This window comes from Dermochelys coriacea, chromosome 7 (genome assembly GCF_009764565.3).
Source record: "Dermochelys coriacea isolate rDerCor1 chromosome 7, rDerCor1.pri.v4, whole genome shotgun sequence".
Classification (NCBI taxonomy): Eukaryota; Metazoa; Chordata; order Testudines; family Dermochelyidae; genus Dermochelys; species Dermochelys coriacea.
In genome coordinates, this window is record NC_050074.1 from 58,485,061 (window position 1) to 58,505,554 (window position 20,494).

At 45.0% G+C, this 20,494-nt stretch overlaps 1 protein-coding gene across 1 annotated transcript in view; it reads right to left on the minus strand.

Moving 5' to 3' along the window:
- Positions 1-20,494, minus strand: part of FRMPD2 (FERM and PDZ domain containing 2) — a 127,295-nt gene that overhangs the window by 50,367 nt on the left and 56,434 nt on the right. Inside the window, exons 17-27 of the mRNA XM_038410070.2 lie at positions 16,709-16,919; positions 14,202-14,305; positions 11,924-12,022; positions 11,018-11,125; positions 10,786-10,902; positions 9,106-9,338; positions 6,975-7,079; positions 5,238-5,331; positions 4,668-4,753; positions 4,350-4,497; positions 2,320-2,534 (exon numbers count right to left, since the gene is read on the minus strand). Coding sequence (XP_038265998.1) covers positions 2,320-2,534; positions 4,350-4,497; positions 4,668-4,753; positions 5,238-5,331; positions 6,975-7,079; positions 9,106-9,338; positions 10,786-10,902; positions 11,018-11,125; positions 11,924-12,022; positions 14,202-14,305; positions 16,709-16,919 — 1,520 coding nt within the window. The remainder of the gene's footprint in view (positions 1-2,319; positions 2,535-4,349; positions 4,498-4,667; positions 4,754-5,237; positions 5,332-6,974; positions 7,080-9,105; positions 9,339-10,785; positions 10,903-11,017; positions 11,126-11,923; positions 12,023-14,201; positions 14,306-16,708; positions 16,920-20,494) is intronic.

The window sequence follows — 20,494 nt, forward strand, 5'->3', positions numbered from 1 at the left end:
GCATGTGGGTTTTGGACTCAGGCCCACTGGCCATAACACAATTTTTTTCCTCTGCAGACCTGCTCTGGAGGCCTCTGAAGAGTGGTGCTGATTGGTACATGGAGTTAGGGGGAAATCCCACTGCCTGGATTCTCTGTACTTTGCCTCTCCACACACAGAGGAACTGTGCTGAATCTGTTGGGTTTGCCTCTGCCTGTGACCTTCCCATGCCTGGGACAATCTGTCCCTATCAGCCTACGGAGAGAATATCTAGCCAGTTATGGGGAGGCCACTGACCAGAGGGGATGTGAATTCAGCATGCGGACAGAACACCAGAACCAGCGCAGAACATCTTAGCCCCAGCCTTGCCCACTGCATAGCAGGCACTGCCAGAAACCCTTCTCCACAAACACAGTGCGAAGACCCAGGAGCACTTTTCCTGCCCATTGAAGGCCTTGCTCTAATGCTACAATACAGGTTTCATCATCGTACAAGGATTGGCAAACCCCCCAGACGCTAGGATGCTCTTTGAAGCTCAGCTGAGCGGGCTTCCCCGGGGGATTTCTAGCACGGCCAGCTTCTAACCAGACTGAGGATGTTGCAGGAACAGCCCCTCCCTTGAGCCATTCCCACTTCCTGCCCTGGCTAAAAACTGGAAATGCAGAAAGGAGAAAAACGCCACTTTCCCCCTTCAAACTTGTTCTCTGGGTACATAGGGGAATATTTGCACTGGCAAGAGGGGCCCGTCTGAGCACTGTGAGGGCCTCGGACAGCCCGCCAGGAATGCAGCCCCCCATACTCATGTTGTCAGCAGCAGCAGGCAGGATGTGCACTTTGGGGGCAGTAATAAGGGGAACTACAGAGCATACTGCCAGAAAGTCCTCTTTCCATACACATGGCAGAATGCCTCTAGATCCCTCTAGATGTCAGCACTTTGCTGCCCCCTCCCAGAATGCTTCACTCTCAGAGGGACGAGGACTGGAAGAGCCATGGAAGAGGTTTAAAATGTGATCCTACCATGGAATATGGCAGCTGGGGTTCCATATTCCCTGTGTCTCACTGATTTCCGGGTCAGAGCATCCCCGTTTGCCAATCAAACTATGTTTTTTCCTACAGCCAGCTGTGTAAACTCAGCCTGGGATCTGAGAGTCAAGGTGGGCTCTCCCCGTCTTGGCCATCAGTAGTGGCAGGGAAGATTGGGTATGCCAGATTACATTCACTACCTTCAGTTTATGCTCTCAGTGACGCCCATGTTAACCCACTTGGGCTACACAGTTATTTCTGAGGGCATAATCTGAAGAAATTGGGGCTTCCTCAAGTGTCACTGGAGGACTAATTTGGCCTGCAAATCCTTTCTTATGGCGATGATGCAAAAGTGGAGGGGACCCAGTTTGACTCTCAAATCCCAGGTAGCGTTTACACAGCTGGCTGTTCAAACCATACTTTTAAATGTCACCTTACCAGATCTGAACTTGAAACCAGTGCAACATGGTGAATACGGAACTCTATGGTGTCATTTATACAAGGTCATTTTTTAACATAGCACATGAGTAAAACAATAATATACAGTTATATAGCCCCCTCCATCAGAGAAGCTCGAAGTACGTAAATATTATTATCTTCATTTTACAAATGGGGAAACCACTGCATGGAAAATTTAAGTGACTTGCTAATGGTCACAAAGCATCAATGGCAGAACTGCATTTCGAATGCAAATCTTCTAACTCCCTGTCCCTTGCTCTAACCATTTAAGCACACTGCTATGCTTTCAATAAGAGAGTTACATAACATTACTCATCACCCCTGTTCAGCAATAGGCATCCTTATTAACCATGGTTTTATTCATGTAGATCTATCAGGTGATTTCACAAGGAAAGAAAATATTATATTTTGAAAAATAAACAATAAAGATAGAACTGAGATCCAAATCTAAACATATTGGGGTAAATCTGGAGTAATGCCCATTCAAGACAAAGGAGTTACTCCAACTTTATACCATTACAACTTGAAACTGGAATCTGGCACTTGGTATTTAGCATGATATTATAAAACACATGTGAACCCAAGGGGAAAGCGCGTCAACTCATATCTAAAAGCAACACATCTAAAAGCAACACAGACTGCAGTAAGTAATTGGTGTGTGTTTGCCAACAGATTTTGTATGTCAATAGTGGAGAGCAAGGAAATTAAATAGTGAAGGAAATTCTGCATAACAATTTTATCCAAACTCAGTATTGTATTGAGCCCTTTGGGAAAGAATAAAATAGTGGGGTGAAACTTCATTTACACTTAATTAATATGTTACACAGAGGGAGGCCCATTCAGAGTTCTGCTTGGTACCTGATACGAAAGTCCTTGAATAGGTTTCTCATTAACAGCTAAAATGACGTCTCCGACTTCAATCTCTCCATTCTCTTCAGCTGGAAGCCCTGGAAACAGTTTTTTGATCCTCACAATGCCTCCTCCAAGGTGTTCACAAGCCTCTCTTTCCATCTGCAGAAAACTGAAGCCGAGGCCTCCCGAGTTCTTTGTCAGCTTGACTTCAAACATGTTATCTGTTCAAGGAAGGGACAGGAACCTGAGCGTGCTCCACGGCACACACATCCCATAAAGTGCCGTTCAGCTCTGAAAAGTGCCTATATAAATACGACACCCTCTGCCTCAGCAGATCTGCTCCTGGTTTGCAGCAGAGGCAGCCTGCTGTCGGTAATGACCAAAATAACATTTTTATTCCTTTCAGCTCTGTGAGCCCTGCAGTGTTGACTCAGTTCAGAGGGTCAGAGCTGCATTCTGTTCCATCATGTGCATCCCCAGGTATAGTAAACCCGAACCTGTGTATGACTACTGATTGAGAGGAACATTGCCTTGGGGCAGATGATGACAGAATCTGCACCTGGTCTGGGATCCCTGTAAATACTTTGCAGACCCCATAGTGATTTATAGTATATTTACTGAGACTAAATCAGATGTCACTCGCACCAGTATCAGTCAGGAGTAAGGGGGGGGGGAACTAGAGTAAATCTAGGGCCGTGCAAAGCAGAATCAGACCTGTTGTTTTCTTCCAGGCTAGACAGAGGGACATGCCCTCCTCCCGAGACATATAGGGCTAAATCCTGGCTTTTGCATCAAGAGGGGTGCTGGGAAGGAGGTGAAGGAGCTGGAGGGTGGGGGCATCCTGCAGACTGAGTGCTTCTGGGGGAACAGAGAGAGGGACCTGCTAGAACAGAAGAGGGCTAAATACGGCCCATGGGCTCCCGTTGGGGCACCAGATTGGGGCTGCACCACGCAGCTCGGCCCCTCTTCGGTGCTCCAGTCAGGGCGCCATGTCGGGGCCACACCGCGTGGCTCCTTGAAGCTGTGGCATGGCCCCACTCTGAGGGTTGGTGGCTGCTCCACGCCTAGGAGCTGGAGAAGGGACATGTCACTGCTTCTGGGAGCCACTTGAGGTAAGCGCCGTTCGGAGCCTGCACCCCTGAGCCTCTCCCCCACACCAACCCCCTGCCCCAGCCCTGATCCCCCTCCCGCTCTCCAAACCCCTCGATCCCAGAATGGCGCACCCTCCTACACCCCAAACTCCTCATCTCCAGCCCCACCCCAGAGCCCACCCCCACAACCAGAGCCCTCACCCTCTCCCACACCCCAACCCCAATTTTTTGAGCATTCGTGGCCCGCCATACAATTTCTATTCCCCGATGTGGCCCTCAGGCCAAAAAGTTTGCCCACCCCTGTGCTAGACCATCAAAGAAGGGCAGTAACAGCTCTCCTCAGCTCTGGTTTCCTGGCAGGGTAAGTGCACCATAGGCCACATCCCCACCCCAGGCACTCCTCCTCTGGCAAGAGTGACATGGCCACTCTGTCCTCAAGCTCATGGCAGCGTCTGGCTGCCCCTGGCATGAGGATGCAGTGGAGGAGGAGAAAGGGGCTGTTTGCCCCATCCTGACTGGTGCAACCCTTCACAGGGAACCATTATTGTTCCTTGATCAATTAACTGTGCATATATAGTGCTTCAGCCAAGGGATAAAGCAAAAAGTACCACTTACAATACCTGCTAGGCCTGATTTTGCTCTTGCTTACGCCAGGAGTCACTCTACTGACCTCGGTAGGATTACACTGGTGGAAATTAGCTGGTGTATCTGAGTTGCACCCGAAATGCTTCAGAAATAACAAATTTATTTTAAATCACAGCACTAGCATCACCTGTTATGCTTCTATTTATTCAATATGTAGTTGACACTGTATAACTGGCAGGAAATATTCTGGCATATTTTTTTGTGACCAGTGCAAATCTCACATGATCTTCCATTCACTTCTTACAGAAGGGAATGAGTAAGTGGGAGGAAAACACCCCGGGTGCCTTTATCATCACTCACCATCTGTTGCAAAGGAGTAGCCGTTGGGACCGGCTGACAAGGGCGTTGCCAAGGAAACGATCACAGATTTCTCCTCCGTTTTGTCTTTAGCAGCTGGACCCTGCTCTGCAGATTTGTGACGTCCCCTTTCTAGAAGCAGCCTGACAACCTAGCAAGATGATGGACAAGTTCCCCTGACACTCTGCATAGTCAGCATCGGCTTTTCATTTCTCTCCAACCAACAGAGCAGAAAATAAATATTCCTGGGCTCAGATCTGCCACCCAGACTCACATGAAGTAGCCCCTTGCTCCATCATTGAGCTCTCCCCTTCTACAAACCTGGCCAGATTTCTTCAGGCATTCCACAGCCTGCTTGTGTGTGATGCCACAGAGGCTGATCCCGTCCATCTCCAGCAGCCGATCACCTGAGGCAGACAACAATTGGGGCAAGTCAGTTTGGCATTTTAATCGAACAGGAATGAGCTACCAGCACTTTGCCAATTGTGACTGATCTTGGTGAGTTAGGCTTTACAACTGCGTACTGTTACTGCTGTTTGCAGTATTTCCTAGATAGCCCTTGTACTGAGAGACCCTTCAAATTATGCACTGATGTGACCTAGTTACCAAAAGCAACACTGAAAGATGTTCACGAGTGGAGTCACTGAACATATATTTGAGAACCACTGGCCAGATGTGTGGTTATGTAGAGCTCCCTGATCTGCAAAAGGACACCTGGTATTGCCAGTGTGAGCTACCAGGACTGCATATTCTGAATTCCAGACAGCTGGAAGTTCATAGTTGTCTGCCCCTCCAACCAGTAACTGTTAACACATTTCAAAGACCCCTAGAGAGAATGCAGAGCCAAACGTTTAGTTCTGCAGCACAGAATCGCACTGTCAAATGCCCTACCTTTTTTTATTTGTCCATCCTTATCAGCTGGTCCTCTGGGGATAACTGACTTCACGTATATTCCACCATCACGCACGCTAGTGTTGATCCCACCCTGCAAAATATTCGCCCACCATTTACTTTAGCGCCTTAGCATGATTTTCTCCTCCCTTGATAAAATGAAAGCCATATTTTGATGTGTTGCCAAGCAAATTCTAAACAGAGTTTTTCAGAAATCAACAATGGCTTCAGAAATTACATATTTTTAAAATTGGGAGGGGGGGACTGGAAACAGATACTACTCCCCCACTTTGAGCCTAGTTTGTAACATGCTCCTCAAAGCAACAGCCATGTCTTATTCTCTCTGTAAAGCACTGTGAAGATCGATAAGGCTACACACAATTGTTTAATCATATTCATTCATAAACACTCCCCATGCCATTGGGAATGTGGTTACATCTCAAAGCCTGCTAACAGCCCTAACTCCCTAAATCTGGGCAATACACTCAATAGCTATTAATGTTTCAGAGGAAACATAAAAACAAAGTTGTGACTCCTGACCACTTGGAGCCATTCAGAATCCTATGGCACTTTCCACAAGAATAGAGATGTTAGTCCCTGGGCAAATTCCAAACTCACTTAATTCCATTCTGCCAAACCACATCCCCAGGCAATTTCAAGTGGACAAGACTGGATGCCTTTCTGGAAGATATACTTTAGCCACAAGTTATTGGGGTCACTAAGTACAGAGGCCATAGGATGGGATTCTCTGGCCTGTGTTATACATAGGTCAGACTAGATGATCGTAGCAGAGGCAGATTAGCAACTAGGTCAACCGGGCCCATGTCAATTGGGGCGCCCCCACAACCCGACCCGCTCCGCCAACCTGGCACTCCTGTTGGGGAGCAGGATGGGGACGCTCCTGCCGGGGAGCAGGGTAAGCCCCCGTGCCCCAACTCCACGCCCCAGCAGGAGTGCCAGGCAGAGGGTGGGCCAAACCCCAACCCCATTTCACCCATCAGGAGTGCCGGAAGGAGGGGAGGGGACTGCAGGCAGAAGCAGTGGGGAAGGGCCTCCACTTGCTCGGGCTCAGGGCCCCACAAACCCCTAATCTGCTTCTGTATCACAGTGGTCCCTTCTGGCCTTAAACTCTATGACACACTATTAAATGGCTGTTGCTTTCCACCCCAGTGGCAGCTGCATTTCAGTGGCAAGAGAAGTGATCCTTGGATCTATGTGGACGATCGATTAATTCCCCTGATGCAGTAGGTGGTATTATCTCCCAGTGAAGTAAAACGCAGCATTGCCATTTCTGCCCACCCTGGAGCTTCTGAACTAGGGAAGGAAACATTACATTTCCGCTGAGACCCATTGGTAGCCCCACTAGCAGACACTGTCTAGGGAATACTCTGAATTGGTGCATTTCCCAGATGCATTGGCCAGGCCCCTCCCTGGCATACCCTGACACTTTCAAGCCTCCAGCTGCGTTAGAGTTTCAGAGTGCTTATGCTGCTGTGACCTTTATCCAGGCTGACTTTCTGCCACTGCAGCCCCTCAGCCCGCATTCTGATGGCGAGAATCGGGATGACTAGAACCCACGGTTTATAATCACTTTGTCAAGCACTGGGATCTCAGGCTGAAATTCATGTGCTGGGTATCGCTATCACTACCATCTTCCTCTAGAGCTGCACTATGCCATGTGGACCGGGTAATGTCACAGTGTTAAGGGTGCATTGTACGATTAACAATTGTACTTGCAGTCACACTGATTCCAAGAGTCCCGCCTTCTTTAACCAACTCCACAGAATAGATTTCATCTGATTTGCTTTCGGCAGACGTTGGAAAGTGGGAGGAGTTGGCTTCCTGTCTCAAAATAGAAATACGAATGAGACTGTCACACAGGAGATCACGAAAAATATTCCAGAAGAAGTGAAAGACTCAATCATGCTCTCATTTACGCCAGCATAAATCCAGAGTAACACCACTTATATCCACAGCATTCCTCCAAATTTACACCAGCGTCACTCACAGAAGAATATGGCTCAAAACATGTAAGCTACGGACAGATGGGAAGGTCATTCAAGGCTAGAACCGTCAAATTTTCTGCCTGGTTTTCAGGAGCTGGTTGAAATTTTCTGAAAAACGTGAATCAAAATCTTGACATTTTCATAGAAAAAAACCCAACAACATTTTTGTGCAACCTTTCTCTCCCCCCGTGATTTTTGACCAGTTTTAGACTTGGCCAATATTTCCCAGATTCAAAACTTTAATAAACAAAATCAGAAGATTTTTAAGCAAAATTTTCCCTTGATATTTTCCCCTCATTTTTTGACCCAGGGCCAACGGGCAGAAGGCACAAGGGGTGCATAAGTTTTACAGGGATCCCCTGGGTCAGATATATGCACAAGAGTGCACAGAGGGGTGGCATGTGAAGTGTCTACCGAGAGCCAGTAGCCCACTAGTCATCATAATCATTGCAAAATGTATGTGTGGATAATATTTAAGGAATTATGCATCGATAAACAAAATATGTTCTCAAGGTCTTTGAGTTAAGGCAGGTCACCAGGAGGTGATGTACCTTGGAAATGTTCCTTTCAGGCAGGAGGTAACAGACACCTGTCTCCCTGCCTATCCGCTTGAGTATTGTATGCCTCATAATGTACGCCTATTTGCATACTGAGCAAGTGATGAAATGAGAGATTGTGAAATTGACAAGACAACACAAACAGCAGCGGGTGTCCTGTTTATGAATAAAGACAAAGGACTGTTCTCGTATATCTTGGAATGTAAGGAAACACACTGAGTCCTTCACCTAGGAGGCAAGCTGACAGCATGTCTGTCTCACAAAAGGAGGGTCACAGTCAAACCTGGCTCTAAAACACTGCAAGGATTTTAGGTGAACAATACTCTACAGACATGAGAATATCTTGTTAATTAAATCTAGGTTCTAGAACGTGTGTTATGATTTTGGTTTATATGTAACCATTTGTTTCTAATATGTCTACTTGCTATTACTTGAATCTCCATGCTTTGTTAAAGAAACTTATACTTGATTTCACTAAGTGCTGTGTGTTAAGTGCAGCGGTGATCTGAGGTGGAACTGGTATGCTGAGTGTATTGTTCCTTTGGAAACAGCAAATCTGCAAATATTGTGAGTGTCCAGTGGACCTAGGGTTGGACACTTCAGGGAGATGCTCGGCAGGCTCAAGTGTTGGAGCATGCTTATCACTAACCTGTAGAGTGACAGCAGGACCTATGAGGCCTAGAGTGGAGTGCTTGTGTTGCCCGTGGCCAGTGAAGTCAGGGATCTGACCCATGGCAGGCAAAGACAGGACTTCCTCATGCTAAGGGCAAGTGGTAGCCAGGTGCCTCACAACTCTGGGTACCCCTGGGAAGCGTCACAGTAGGATAAGAAGGAATCAGCTTAGTTTGCCCCAAGAAAAATGTAGGTTAGGTGTTAGGAAAAACTTCCTAACTATAAGGCTTGCTAAGCACTGGCACAGGTCACCTGAGGAAGTTGTGGAATTGCTATCATTGGAGGTTATTAAGAACAGGTTAGGAAAACACCTGCCAGAGATGATGTAGGTTTAATCATAGAATCATAGAATCATAGAATATCAGGGTTGGAAGGGACCCCAGAAGGTCATCTAGTCCAACCCCCTGCTCAAAGCAGGACCAAGTCCCAGTTAAATCATCCTAGCCAGGGCTTTGTCAAGCCTGACCTTAAAAACCTCTAAGGAAGGAGATTCTACCACCTCCCTAGGTAACTCCCTAGGTAACGTTTACTTAATCCTGCCTTTGTGCAAGGGGATGGATCCTTCCACTAACATTTCTATGATTCTTTATTTGATGTAGTGTCACAGCTGAGCAGTAGCAAAACTGTGGTTACCGCCATATCCAAGCTGTCAACTGAAAGAACAGGAATCTTGGGTCCCAATTTTGGTACTAAATTCCAAGAAAGAACCTTCTCGAGTTCATCTGTATTTATGACTTGTTCTTTGGAAGGTGCTGTATGACAGTCTTGAATCCTTTTTCTTCCACTGTCTACACAAGAGATCTCAGATCCACTAGTGCTGTTTTTTCGTGACAAATTCTTCTCATTCCGTCCTTCTTCAGATATGTCTATGAAAACAGAACAAAAACAAACATTACCAGGTGCAAAAATCTGGAGAGAAAAATTTTTATGTATTGGCACAGGAGGAATAGTTAACTTCAAAAGTGGCTAGGTCCTGAAATCTCAACGAGATCTACAAAACAAGCTAAGTTTGAGTAATATTGATACAGCCATTGTGGAGATAAGCATTTCTGCTTAGAAAATGTGGGGCACATGTATTCATTTCACCCTTGCAGGACTCAAAAATTTCAGGGACTATTTTGCTGAAACTTTAAATAGAATAAACCTTGTCCTTGCACTAAGATGGAGCATGGAAACTTTTAGCACAAAAAGAATTTTTAAGAAATGTATTAACTTCTGAAAGGGGCAAGAGTGGATGGGGTTTATGAGGAAAATCACATTTCAGTCTTAATTATTTTGATTGATAATGCAACTGCTTTAACAATCTATAAACATTTCTTATCCCTATCATCTTTTTTGATACAAACAATCACTATTTATTAAATACTGTAGTTTCTGAAGGTAAGCACCTTTTCTTAACCAATGCAGATATCAGAACATCTTTAGGATTTTATGATTTCACATTTCCAAAATTTTGTTGTTGTTGGTTTTTTTCCACTTTTGAGTGAACTGATTGCTGGTCTGACAGCCTCGGGGACTGAATCTCCTTATAGCCACAGACCAGGTAAAGCACACAGCTGGTAGCAACCGTGTAAGCTTTACAACAGGGCCCTTCCAGTGTGCCTCAACACTGCCCTAGAGGGAGCACCAAGAGTGGATTAAGAGAAGAACTTTCTACTCTCCTCTATTCAGGCTCTTATACTGTGCCCTTCACCTTGGTATATGAGCTCCTGAGTACCTGGACCCTGGGATCCAGGCCTGATACAGCAATTACTCTATGAAACATCAAGACCTTATGGGAATGCTGAGAGGGAAAGATCCATTAGATGGAGGAGAGCCAAAGAGGATGAGTCAGAGACCTGGAGGATGTAGTTTAAGGTATCTATGGGGGGGACTGATTTCTGGTAATGCAAAATATGGTGCATCTGGGCCCTCGTTAGTTTTAATCTGCTGCTTGTAACCATCTCTATGAACCCAGTCTCAATAGCACATTCATTTTTTGGCCACTTGCGAGGGGTAGTTTGCGAGGTGGACACCTGCTGACTAAGAACTGGACAGTGGGATCAATCCTGAGTCCATAGAAGTCAATGGCCAAGTTCCCATTGACTCTTGTGGTGCAGGCTCAGGTCCTTAGAGCATCAGCTCATTTCACAGTGACTGCTGGACAGCTGGACAGGGTATCTACTTTTGGTCACGTGCACTCACTACCGACCTGGGCTGAATTATAACCTGCAGTTTAGAGGCAAAAGCCTCCAAAGGTATTCCATTACCAGTGCCCTGAGCCAACCACTCACATGGCCCATAAAACCATTCACCTCCCAAGCCCTATTGTACCTTTGGGTTGAGAGATGATCAGTTCCACGACATCAGGAGAATTCTGTATCATTTTAACTGCTGTATTAAAAGAAGCACCCTCGAGGCTAACATTATTCACGGAGATGAGTCGTCCCCCTAAGAACAGGATTAAAACAAAACACATGGGGGGGGGGAAGGAAAATAAGGCCAGATCAGTTCATTTTAAACAATGAAAGCATTTGAATTCTAATTAAAAACTGGGGACAGTGACCTGGTTTGATATGCCCAGCTCTGTCTGCAGGTCCCCCAGGGATAATTGATGCGATAAATATTCCAAGGTCTAATTTCCCCACATTTTCTCCTCCAATAATTACGAAACCTGCAAAAATGAGATAGCATGAGAAGTTGGAAAAGCTGGTATTATTAGAAAAATGAACCTTAGGAGAACAAAAGCATCTTTTCCATTGCCATAAGTTATCTGCATACTCTGGGGAATGGAGCTCTTTGATTTTGCCTCATTGAAATCCTGGTTCGGGAAGCACTTCAGTTTACATTTAACTTTAAGTATGCACTTTTTTCCCTATAGATTCATATATTCTAAGGCCAGAAGGAACCACTGTGATCATCCGGTCTGATTACCTGTATAACACAGGACAGAGAACTGCCCCAAAATCATTCCTAGAACAGATCTTTTAGAAAAACATCCAATCTCCATTTAAAATTTGTCAGTGGTGGAGATTGTTCCAATGGTGAATTACTCTCACCGTTAAAAATTTACACCTTATTTCCAGTCTGAATTTGTCTAGCTTCAATTTCTAGCTGTTGACTCGTGTTAGACCTTTCTCTGTTAAAGACCAAAGAGCTGATTATTTAATATTTGTTCCCCACTGGACCAATCCCTGGGGGACCCCACTGGAAACAGACCCATTCAATGATGATTCCCCATTTACAGTTACATTTTGAGACCTATCAGTTAGCCAGTGTTTAATCCATTTAATATCTGCCATGTTCATTTGATAGAAAGAAAGAAAGAAAGAAAGAAAGAAAGAAAGAAAGAAAGAAAGAAAGAAAGAAAGAAAGAAAGAAAGAAAGAAAGAAAGAAAGAAAGAATCTAAAGGCCTATATACATGCTCGGACAGTCCTGGTAACAAACATACCATTCATGCCCCTTACTCACCAAAGCCATTTTTAGGATCTCGTTTTAAAGTGACACAAATGATTTCTCTTTCTAATCCAGCCAGCATATTCTCTCTTTGGCTGATTGGGGAACCCAGGGCTGCAGAAACAAAACAGCTGGAATAAACAGACAAGTGCAGACAAGGAGGGGACATGACATTCTTTGACCATTTAGGTGTTTAGAAGTTAAGATGCTTAATTTCAACTTAATTTCTTAATTTCAACTTAATGCTTAATTTCATTATTCCTTTTTTTACATTAATACGCTGCAGCTGAGAGGTGCTAGATGGAGAGCCCTGGAGACTGGTGTCCTGTTTGTATCTACAGAATGGGTAAGCACTACAGTGCAAGCTTCCCTCACAATGTCCCACCTATGCATATTTCCCCTCACTTGGAGGGACCACTTCTATTTAGACAGTCAGAGACCATCTTTTTGTTCTGGGTTTGTACAGCACAAGATGGTCCCAGTCCATGAGTGGGGCTCCTAGGCACTACTGAAATACACCTAGAAATGTACAGTGCCTCGCACAGTGGGGGCCTGGTCCATGACTGGTGCTATGATAATACAAAGAATAAATAGCAGTAAGGGGGCTGGGCCAGGCTGGGATCTTTAAAGGAGTTTATGGAAATTAAGTATCCAAATCCCACTACACCTTTTGTAGTGATAATCAAGAAGGCTGATTATCACTGCAAACGTTTTTTTCTCCTGCTGATAATAGCTCATCTTAATTAATTAGCCTCTTACAGTTTGTATGGCAACTTCCACCTTCTCTGTATATATATATATATATATATATATATATATATATATATATAATGGAACATATAGTAAGAAGATATATATATATATCTTCTTACTATATGTTCCATTCTATGCATCCAATGAAGTGAGCTGTAGTCCACAAAAGCTTATGCTCTAATAAATTTGTTAGTTTCTAAGGTGCCACAAGTACTTCTGTTCTTTTTGCAGATACAGACTAACAGACTGCTACTCTAAACCTGTCATTTAGGTTTTTCTACACTCACCATTGCAACACCTAGCAGATTTAGCAGCCGAAGTCCCATCGACTGTCAATGGTATTTTGGCTGCCATCCCTGTTGAAAATGAGATTTCGGCTTCTAAATTAGTTAGGCATTGCCATGCCGAGTGCAGCAATGCCAAAGCGCTTTCTCAAATCTGGGCCTTCATCTCCATGCCCTTCCTGCCAGCTGAGGAGGCCCATGCTGTCATGGGATCCAAAAGGACCAGTTGTGGCAATGGCTTTTTGGTTGGAGTCACCCGTCGTACCACGTCACTTACTGCAATGTGGACATTGAAAATGTGGCTCTGCTCTGAAAAGGGGCTGTGTAAAAATGACATCTTCATCTTCATCAGATCTGCTTTGGCATGTCTGAGAGTCAGAGCTGCTGATTTCAGTGTCTAACATCGGTTTCTATGGCTTTTTACTCCTACAGTACCAGCACAGGCATAGAAGGGGGAGCTGCGTTCTCTGCCACCTCATGCATCAACCACAAAATTGTTGTTATATTTCCATTGGAAGGCCAAATTCCACTCTCACTAACACCTGGGCCGCCTTATGTCAGGCCTTTAGATACAGCTAAGCAACCTCACTGAAGACAATGGGGCATCACTGGAAGAATAGTTTGGTCTGCCGGACCCTTATTACTAGTGTTAATGAAGAGGAAATAAAGAACCCAACTTGAGTCGCTGAGCCCAGGGTAATTTGAACAATGATCTTTTACATTGTAAAGTGAAAAGAAAAGGAGTACTTGTGGCACCTTAGAGACTAACAAATTTATTTGATCATAAGCTTTCGTGAGCTACAGCTCGCTTCATCGGATGCATTCGGTGGACTCCATATGGCTAAATTCAGTGCCTTGCATAATGACAGGTTTTAGAGTAGCAGCTGTGTTAGTCTGTATTCGCAAAAAGAAAAGGAGTACTTGTGGCACCTTAGAGACTAACAAATTTATTTGAGCATAAGCTTTCGTGAGCTACAGCTCATTCGGTCCACCGAATGCATCCGATGAAGGGAGCTGTAGCTCACGAAAGCTTATGCTCAGATAAATTTGTTAGTTTCTAAGGTGCCACAAGTACTCCTTTTCTTTTTGCGAATACAGACTAACTCGGCTGCTACTCTGAAACCTGTCATTGTAAAGTGAGTACATCTGATCTGCTATCATTGAGACACGATGAACCTTGAGCCCCATGGTGCCAGTTATGTTTCCTTTTCAGATCACTGCTGCACTCCGAGTGCATCACAATCTAGCATACTCACTGCTGGCAGTATTCTGAGTTGAATGGATAGAGAGACAGTCATAGCTTCTTTTTTTTTCATTGAAACTAATGTGTACTTCTGACTGGGACAATCCAGAGTATGAGCTAGAAGCAACAAAGGAGACTGACATTAATGTAACAAATAGACAACAGCACTCTCCATCTTCAAAAAAACTTTCCAAAGCAGGTCAGAGCCAAGATGGAAACAGAGAAATTCCTGGCTCCAGACATATGCTCAGGCCACTAGATCGCCTCATCAGAGAAGGCTGGGCTTAGTATGGCTGTCATTAGCTTTCAATTGATATCCACTACTCGACCGCTCATTAAAGGACTGCTATGGGGTGTCCACCCCACACAAGCCCTGAGCGGGTTAATGTTGGCCCGAAGCAGCCAGTTAACCTTGGACACTGCACCTGGAGGGGAACCAGGAATTGCTAAGCATGAATGGCAGGTAAAGCCCAGCCGGGGGAGGAGCTGGGCTAGGAGTGTAAAGCCAGGAAGTGAAAGCAGGAAGGAGGTCTGCAGTCACTCCCTAGATAGAAAAGGAACTGGCCAGGGACAAGGAGAAGATCCAGGGGAAAGTAAACCCTGGGGTCCTGCCCTGGACTGGGGGGTCCAGCGAAAGGCCAAGAAGGGGAGCAGAGGAAGCTCCCAGAGATAGGCAAGGAGATATACAGTTGGGGTAGAAGGGGTCTGGGGAAACAGCAACAGGGTCTGAGACCTGGTTTGCTATATATATGGTCCCTGGGCTGGAACCCTTAGTAGCAGACAGGGCTGGGTTCCCTTACCGGCCACTGGAAAAGTGATACTGAACCTCAGGTCAGAATGGAAGACTGCCTGAAACAGCATATGGACTTTTTGTCTGGTGGGACTCTGTTACCCTGGAATGGGGGGCTCTATAGTGATCCTCTCTCTTCTAGGCTTTGTTCTACTTCATAGCACTTCAGATGGCATTCAAATCTCTTAAAGGCCTCAGGAACCTTGTGCAGCTACAGCAACCACCCACACATTGATGCGTGTAGTAATGTCAGCGAAAGGAAAAATTCTCATTCTGTTTTCTATGTACTGCACCTTTAAACATAGAATCATAGAAGGACGGGAAAGGACTGAGTCCCCAGCACTGAGGCAGGACTACGTATTATCTAGACCATCCCTGACAGCTATTTCTCTGACCTGTTCTTAAAAACCTCTAATGACAGAGATTCCACAACATCCCTAGGTATTTTATTTCAGAGCTTAACTTACTTGACAGTTAAGAAGTTTTTCCTGAGGTCCAAACTAACCTCCCTTGCAATTTAAGCCCATTGCTTCTTGTCTTGTCCTCAGTGGATCAGGAGAACAATTTAAATAACAATTTACGCTCCTCTTTATAAAAACATTTTACATATTTGAACACTGTTATGTCCCCACTCCACCTTCTCGTCTCCAGACTAAACACCCTGCCCTTGTTCAGGCCAAATGCTACCTGCCACAGAGGAGACACACACACACTGTGCTTTCTCATGAAGACTTCACTTTTGTTATCTCTTTTTTTCATTGTTTCCCTTAATCCAAAATGAAAGGCAAATGGGTTGCTTTTTGTATCTGGAAACAAACGTGACACCAGTTCTGACTCAAGTTCTTACTTGTTATATTGTTCGCTCTTTGTCTTCCTTTGTGTATGTTCAGCATCTAACCCAATAGAGAACCCATCCTGATGGGTGTGGCCTTTGGGTGTGAACACAATACAAATATTAACAAAGGGCACAGGCTAGCTCTGAAATACGGGGCCTGAAAGAAGTCTGCAGTGACCTGAAACAAAATAGTTAATTTCAGCCCAAATGAGAGCAAAGCCTAGGGACACTGTTATTATGACTAGACCATGTGATGTAGAGCAGGAAACTGGTGCTAAACAAATAAGTCCCCTGCCCAGGGCACAAGCTGGTAGAGAAGAGGACACCACAGGAGCAAGGCAGCGCTTTGCTCATCACTTTAGGCGGAATACCTCACAAGTTAACATCTGAAGGGAAAGGATGCACTTTGGTGGAAGCATATTGTGAAGTGGGGTTGTATGACACTACAGAAAAGGCCAAGTAACCTTAACCATACAAGTCCAGGCTATCGTATTGGGCAGAGTTCCCACCATACTCTATATAAAATACGCACACACGAAACCTCTCTCTTTGCCTTTATTAACTTAACAATAAAATATAAACCTCAACCTAAAGCTTTCTCCTAAATTTGGCTGCTTTTTAGGGTTTCTCACTACAGGACCTCTTCTGTGTCTGCCACTAGTCCCCTCTGGCTCAGAGATTTTCAAACCTTTGTATGCTCCAAGATTGGAGCTAATAGGACCCTCCTGGTCTGATGTCAGAGTAAATCAGCAAAAGTAACACTGCACCTCCATGCAGAGTTCTAGAATCTGACACCCTGTCAGACAAAGGTTTTAGGTAATAATCACAAGCCCGGTTGTTGAGCTAACATCTGCTTTTTAGTCCCATTCAGAGGAAAAAGCCAATTTAAACTCACCTGCCTAGATTGCTTTTGTCCCCAATCCCATTGTTCTTTTCCACACTGAGGTTATCGCAAGACTTGCTCATCATCCCAGCAGACATGTGCTCCAGGTTGGCCCCGTACAAGATATTTTCTGAGCAGGACAGTCTCTGAATCAGGGCAAGATGTTCGTGCTGAGTTGCATAAGCAGAATTTGATTTGACTATTTCCATAAACTTGCTGTCCTCTGAGGGAGAAGGGTGAATGAGAAAAAGATAAATCCACGGACTTTCTTCCAGCCTTTTATGTTCAGAACTGCTTTCTGTCTAGCCTTTTCAACATGCCATCCTTACAAAAAGCCTGACACTATCTATAGTTGTTCTGATATTCCTAAACCTATCAAGAAGCTGGAGTGTGAGAAAGGGTTTTCAAGCATTTTCTATTATATCATAGGAGGTATTGTGGTTTTCATTTGGATTTGGCTTTCATTCATGTGAACTTTTCTGAAAATTCAGTCTCCACTAAGGAAGATACAGTGTGCAGCTCCATTAAACCTGAATGCATTTCTGAAATGTACATTTAACAAATCTGTCAATGGAACTGGAAGGTTCTGTCTGCAGAGGTCTGGAGCAGCTGTGATCAGCTGATGCTCACCTGTGTCATGGGCCACCAGCCCAACACACGTGTATCGGAGGAGACATGCTCCCACAACATCAGAGAGGGATCAGGGAGTGGGTACTCAGCACCTGCACACTCTATACTAGTGAAGAAGGGACTATTTTGGTGGCAGTGAACGACATCTAACGTCTCACCTCTAAGTGAAACCACCAATTTCTTGTTGATAGCCAGATTTGGGGGCAGCAATAAAGGATCTGCAGCACTGGAGAGGGGTCAGAGAAGAGTCATAAGAATGATTGAAAGATTAGAAAACATTCCTTATTATAGTGATAGACTGAAGGAACTCTAGTTTAATAAAGAGATGATCACGATCTAAATATCTACATGGGGAACAACCATTGCATAATGAGCTCTCAATTTAACAGAGAAAGGTCTGACACACTCCAATGGCTGGAAGCTGAAGTTAGACAGATTCAGACTGGAAATCAGGTGTCAATTTTTAACAGTGAGGTTAATTAACCATTGGAACAACTTACCAAGGATTGCAGTGGATTCTCCATCACTGGCAATTATTAAATCAAGACTGGATGTTTTTTCGTAAAAGCTCGGAGCTAGGAATTATTATGGGGCAGTTCTTTGGCCTGTGTTAGGCAGTAGATCAGACTAGATGGTCCCAGTGGTGCCTCTGCCCTGGGAATTCTATTAATCTATTTACATCCCCGCCTCCAGGCCCAACGAAAGTTAAAGCTGACGGAGTCAATATTAATTTATTCAGGTTCTCTCTCAATGGGCTGTCATACTCCTTAAAGGGGACTTGGGGGCAGCTGATAGTTAAGGACATACCTAGAAGTACAACAGAAACCCTGCTGCCATGACAAAGGGGGTTGCAAGTTGGAGGTTTGGATATCAATATGGCTGCACATTCCCCACTTCCTCCCCTGTTTGACCCTGATCTCCAGTGCCTCTCCCTACTAGACATTTTTGTAGCCCTCTGGAATGTTGCTTTTTAGTTTCATTACACCTAGGCTGCCCGTTTCCTCAGTGGGTTTGATCAGAGGCATTTGTTAAGAGGCGTTGAAAGGGTTAACTGTTCATCTCAGCAAAGTCTGAGAGTTACCATAGTGATGGCTGAGTGGGGAGCTGCATTAAGATCTGCAGAAAATGTGGCAGATGCATCTGAGCCAGGCAGTAGTAAAAGGGGAGCTCTCCTAGACACTCATGTGGAAGGGATTCTGCCTTGCTGGGGAAAGACCTGCACTGGGTTGCAAAGAGAGTCTAATTCTGAACAAGAGTCACTGCCACCTACCTTCAAGGAACCAATCCCATCCAGGAGAACCCACAACGACGAGCTAACTCTGAACTCAGGATCTGATGCCCCAGCCCATCAGGCTAATGGCTTGCACAAGACTGAACAGGCTTGAACAAGACTGATTTGAAACACTTGTAATCAGGGCTTGCATTATAATTTTCCTGCCTCCTAATTAATTTTGCTCCCTCATATCTTGAATGTAATCATTTTCATTACAGAATATTGTTACTCAGCAAGCCTGATGGTGCAATCTCAGGTCTCATTTGTAGACTGATCACAGCTGTCCGGTGTTAAATCAGAAGTAAAAGGAACCCAAACAACACAGAAGGTTCCATGGACATAAGTAGGGGCCTACCAAATTCATGGTCCATTTTGGTCAATTTCACAGCCATAGGATTTAAAAAATTGTAAATTTCATGATTTCAGCTATTTAGATCTGAAATTTCACAGTGTTGTAATGGTAGGGGTCCTGACATAAAAAGGAGTTGGGGGGGGGGGGTCAGAAGGATATTGTCGGGGGGGTTGCGGCGCTGCTACCCTTACTTCTGTGCTGCTACTGGTGAGGTGCTGCCTGCAGAGCTGGGTGCCCGTCCAACAGTTGCCACTCTCCAGCCACCCAGCTCTGAAGGCTGCACAGAAGTAAGGTTGGCAATACCATAATACCCCTAAAATAACCCTGTGACCCCCCCTGCAACTCCTTTTTGAGTCAGGATCCCCAATTTGAGAAACACTGGTCTCCTCTCCCCCTCCCCCCATGAAATCTGCATAGTATAGGGTAAAAGCCCACAAAAGACCAAATTTCACAGGGGAGGACCAGATTTCACAGTCTGTGAAGTGTTTTTCATGGCCGTGAATTTTGTAGGGACCTAGACATAAACCTCCTTTCTGCTACTTTCTAACACCTCTGCAGAGTGATTTCCTGTTAATTAAATTGTACAAGAACTTTGTCTCCTATGAAAGAATTTTGGAAATATTAACCAGTCTGTGCCCGTGAAATAGCCTCATTGCCCAGCATGCAACACTTCCACTCGAGAGAGGGGCAATCTGACCTAATAGCTAGCACACTTGTATGAGAGTCAGGGTTCCTAGCTCTGCCACTGACTGACAGGGCCAAATCTGCAGCTGGCAGAAATTAGCATAACTTCACCGAAGTCAGTGGGCCAGATCCTCAGCTCGTGTAAATCAGTGTAGCACCACTGAAATCAACAGAGGTATGTGAAACCTTGGCCAAGTTATTTCCCTCTCGCTTCTGCCTCAGTTTCCCCATATATATTACATTTACCCACCTCTGCAGAATACTTTGAGAGCTGTGGATGCAGAGGGCTATATAATAATCATAACATCATAGAAATGTCAGGCAGGAAGGGACCTGAGAAGTCATCAAGCCCAGCCCCCTGCGCTGAGACAGGACCAAGTAAACCTCACTTTTGGTCCTCACTCAGGCAAAAACTCCTAATGGACTAAATTCAGCCCTTGCACAAGTAGGCACAACAGCCATTGACTGCAATGGAACATGTCTCTGCTTGCACCAGGGCTAGATCTGATCTGTTGTCCTCAAAATTCCTAGCACAGTTCCTGCAGCTAAGTATAATAAAGCTTATTTCATACTAAGCTAGTTTGTGGCACATGTCTCCATAGCATCTCCCAGTGTTAATTCAACCTCACAGATTCCCAACCCCTGTGAGGTCAGGAAACATTACAGAGGGACAGTTGAGTCAGAGTGAGATGAATTGATTGCACAAGGACAATAGGAAGTTTGTGGTGGAGCCAAATGGCAAACCCAGATGTGATTCCCAGCTCAGTGCCTTACCCAACCAGCATCTCTCCTCTCCTTGAGCTTCCTCTATTCTTTACCAAACCTGCCCTCGCCTATTCCCCGTGTGACGGACAGTATC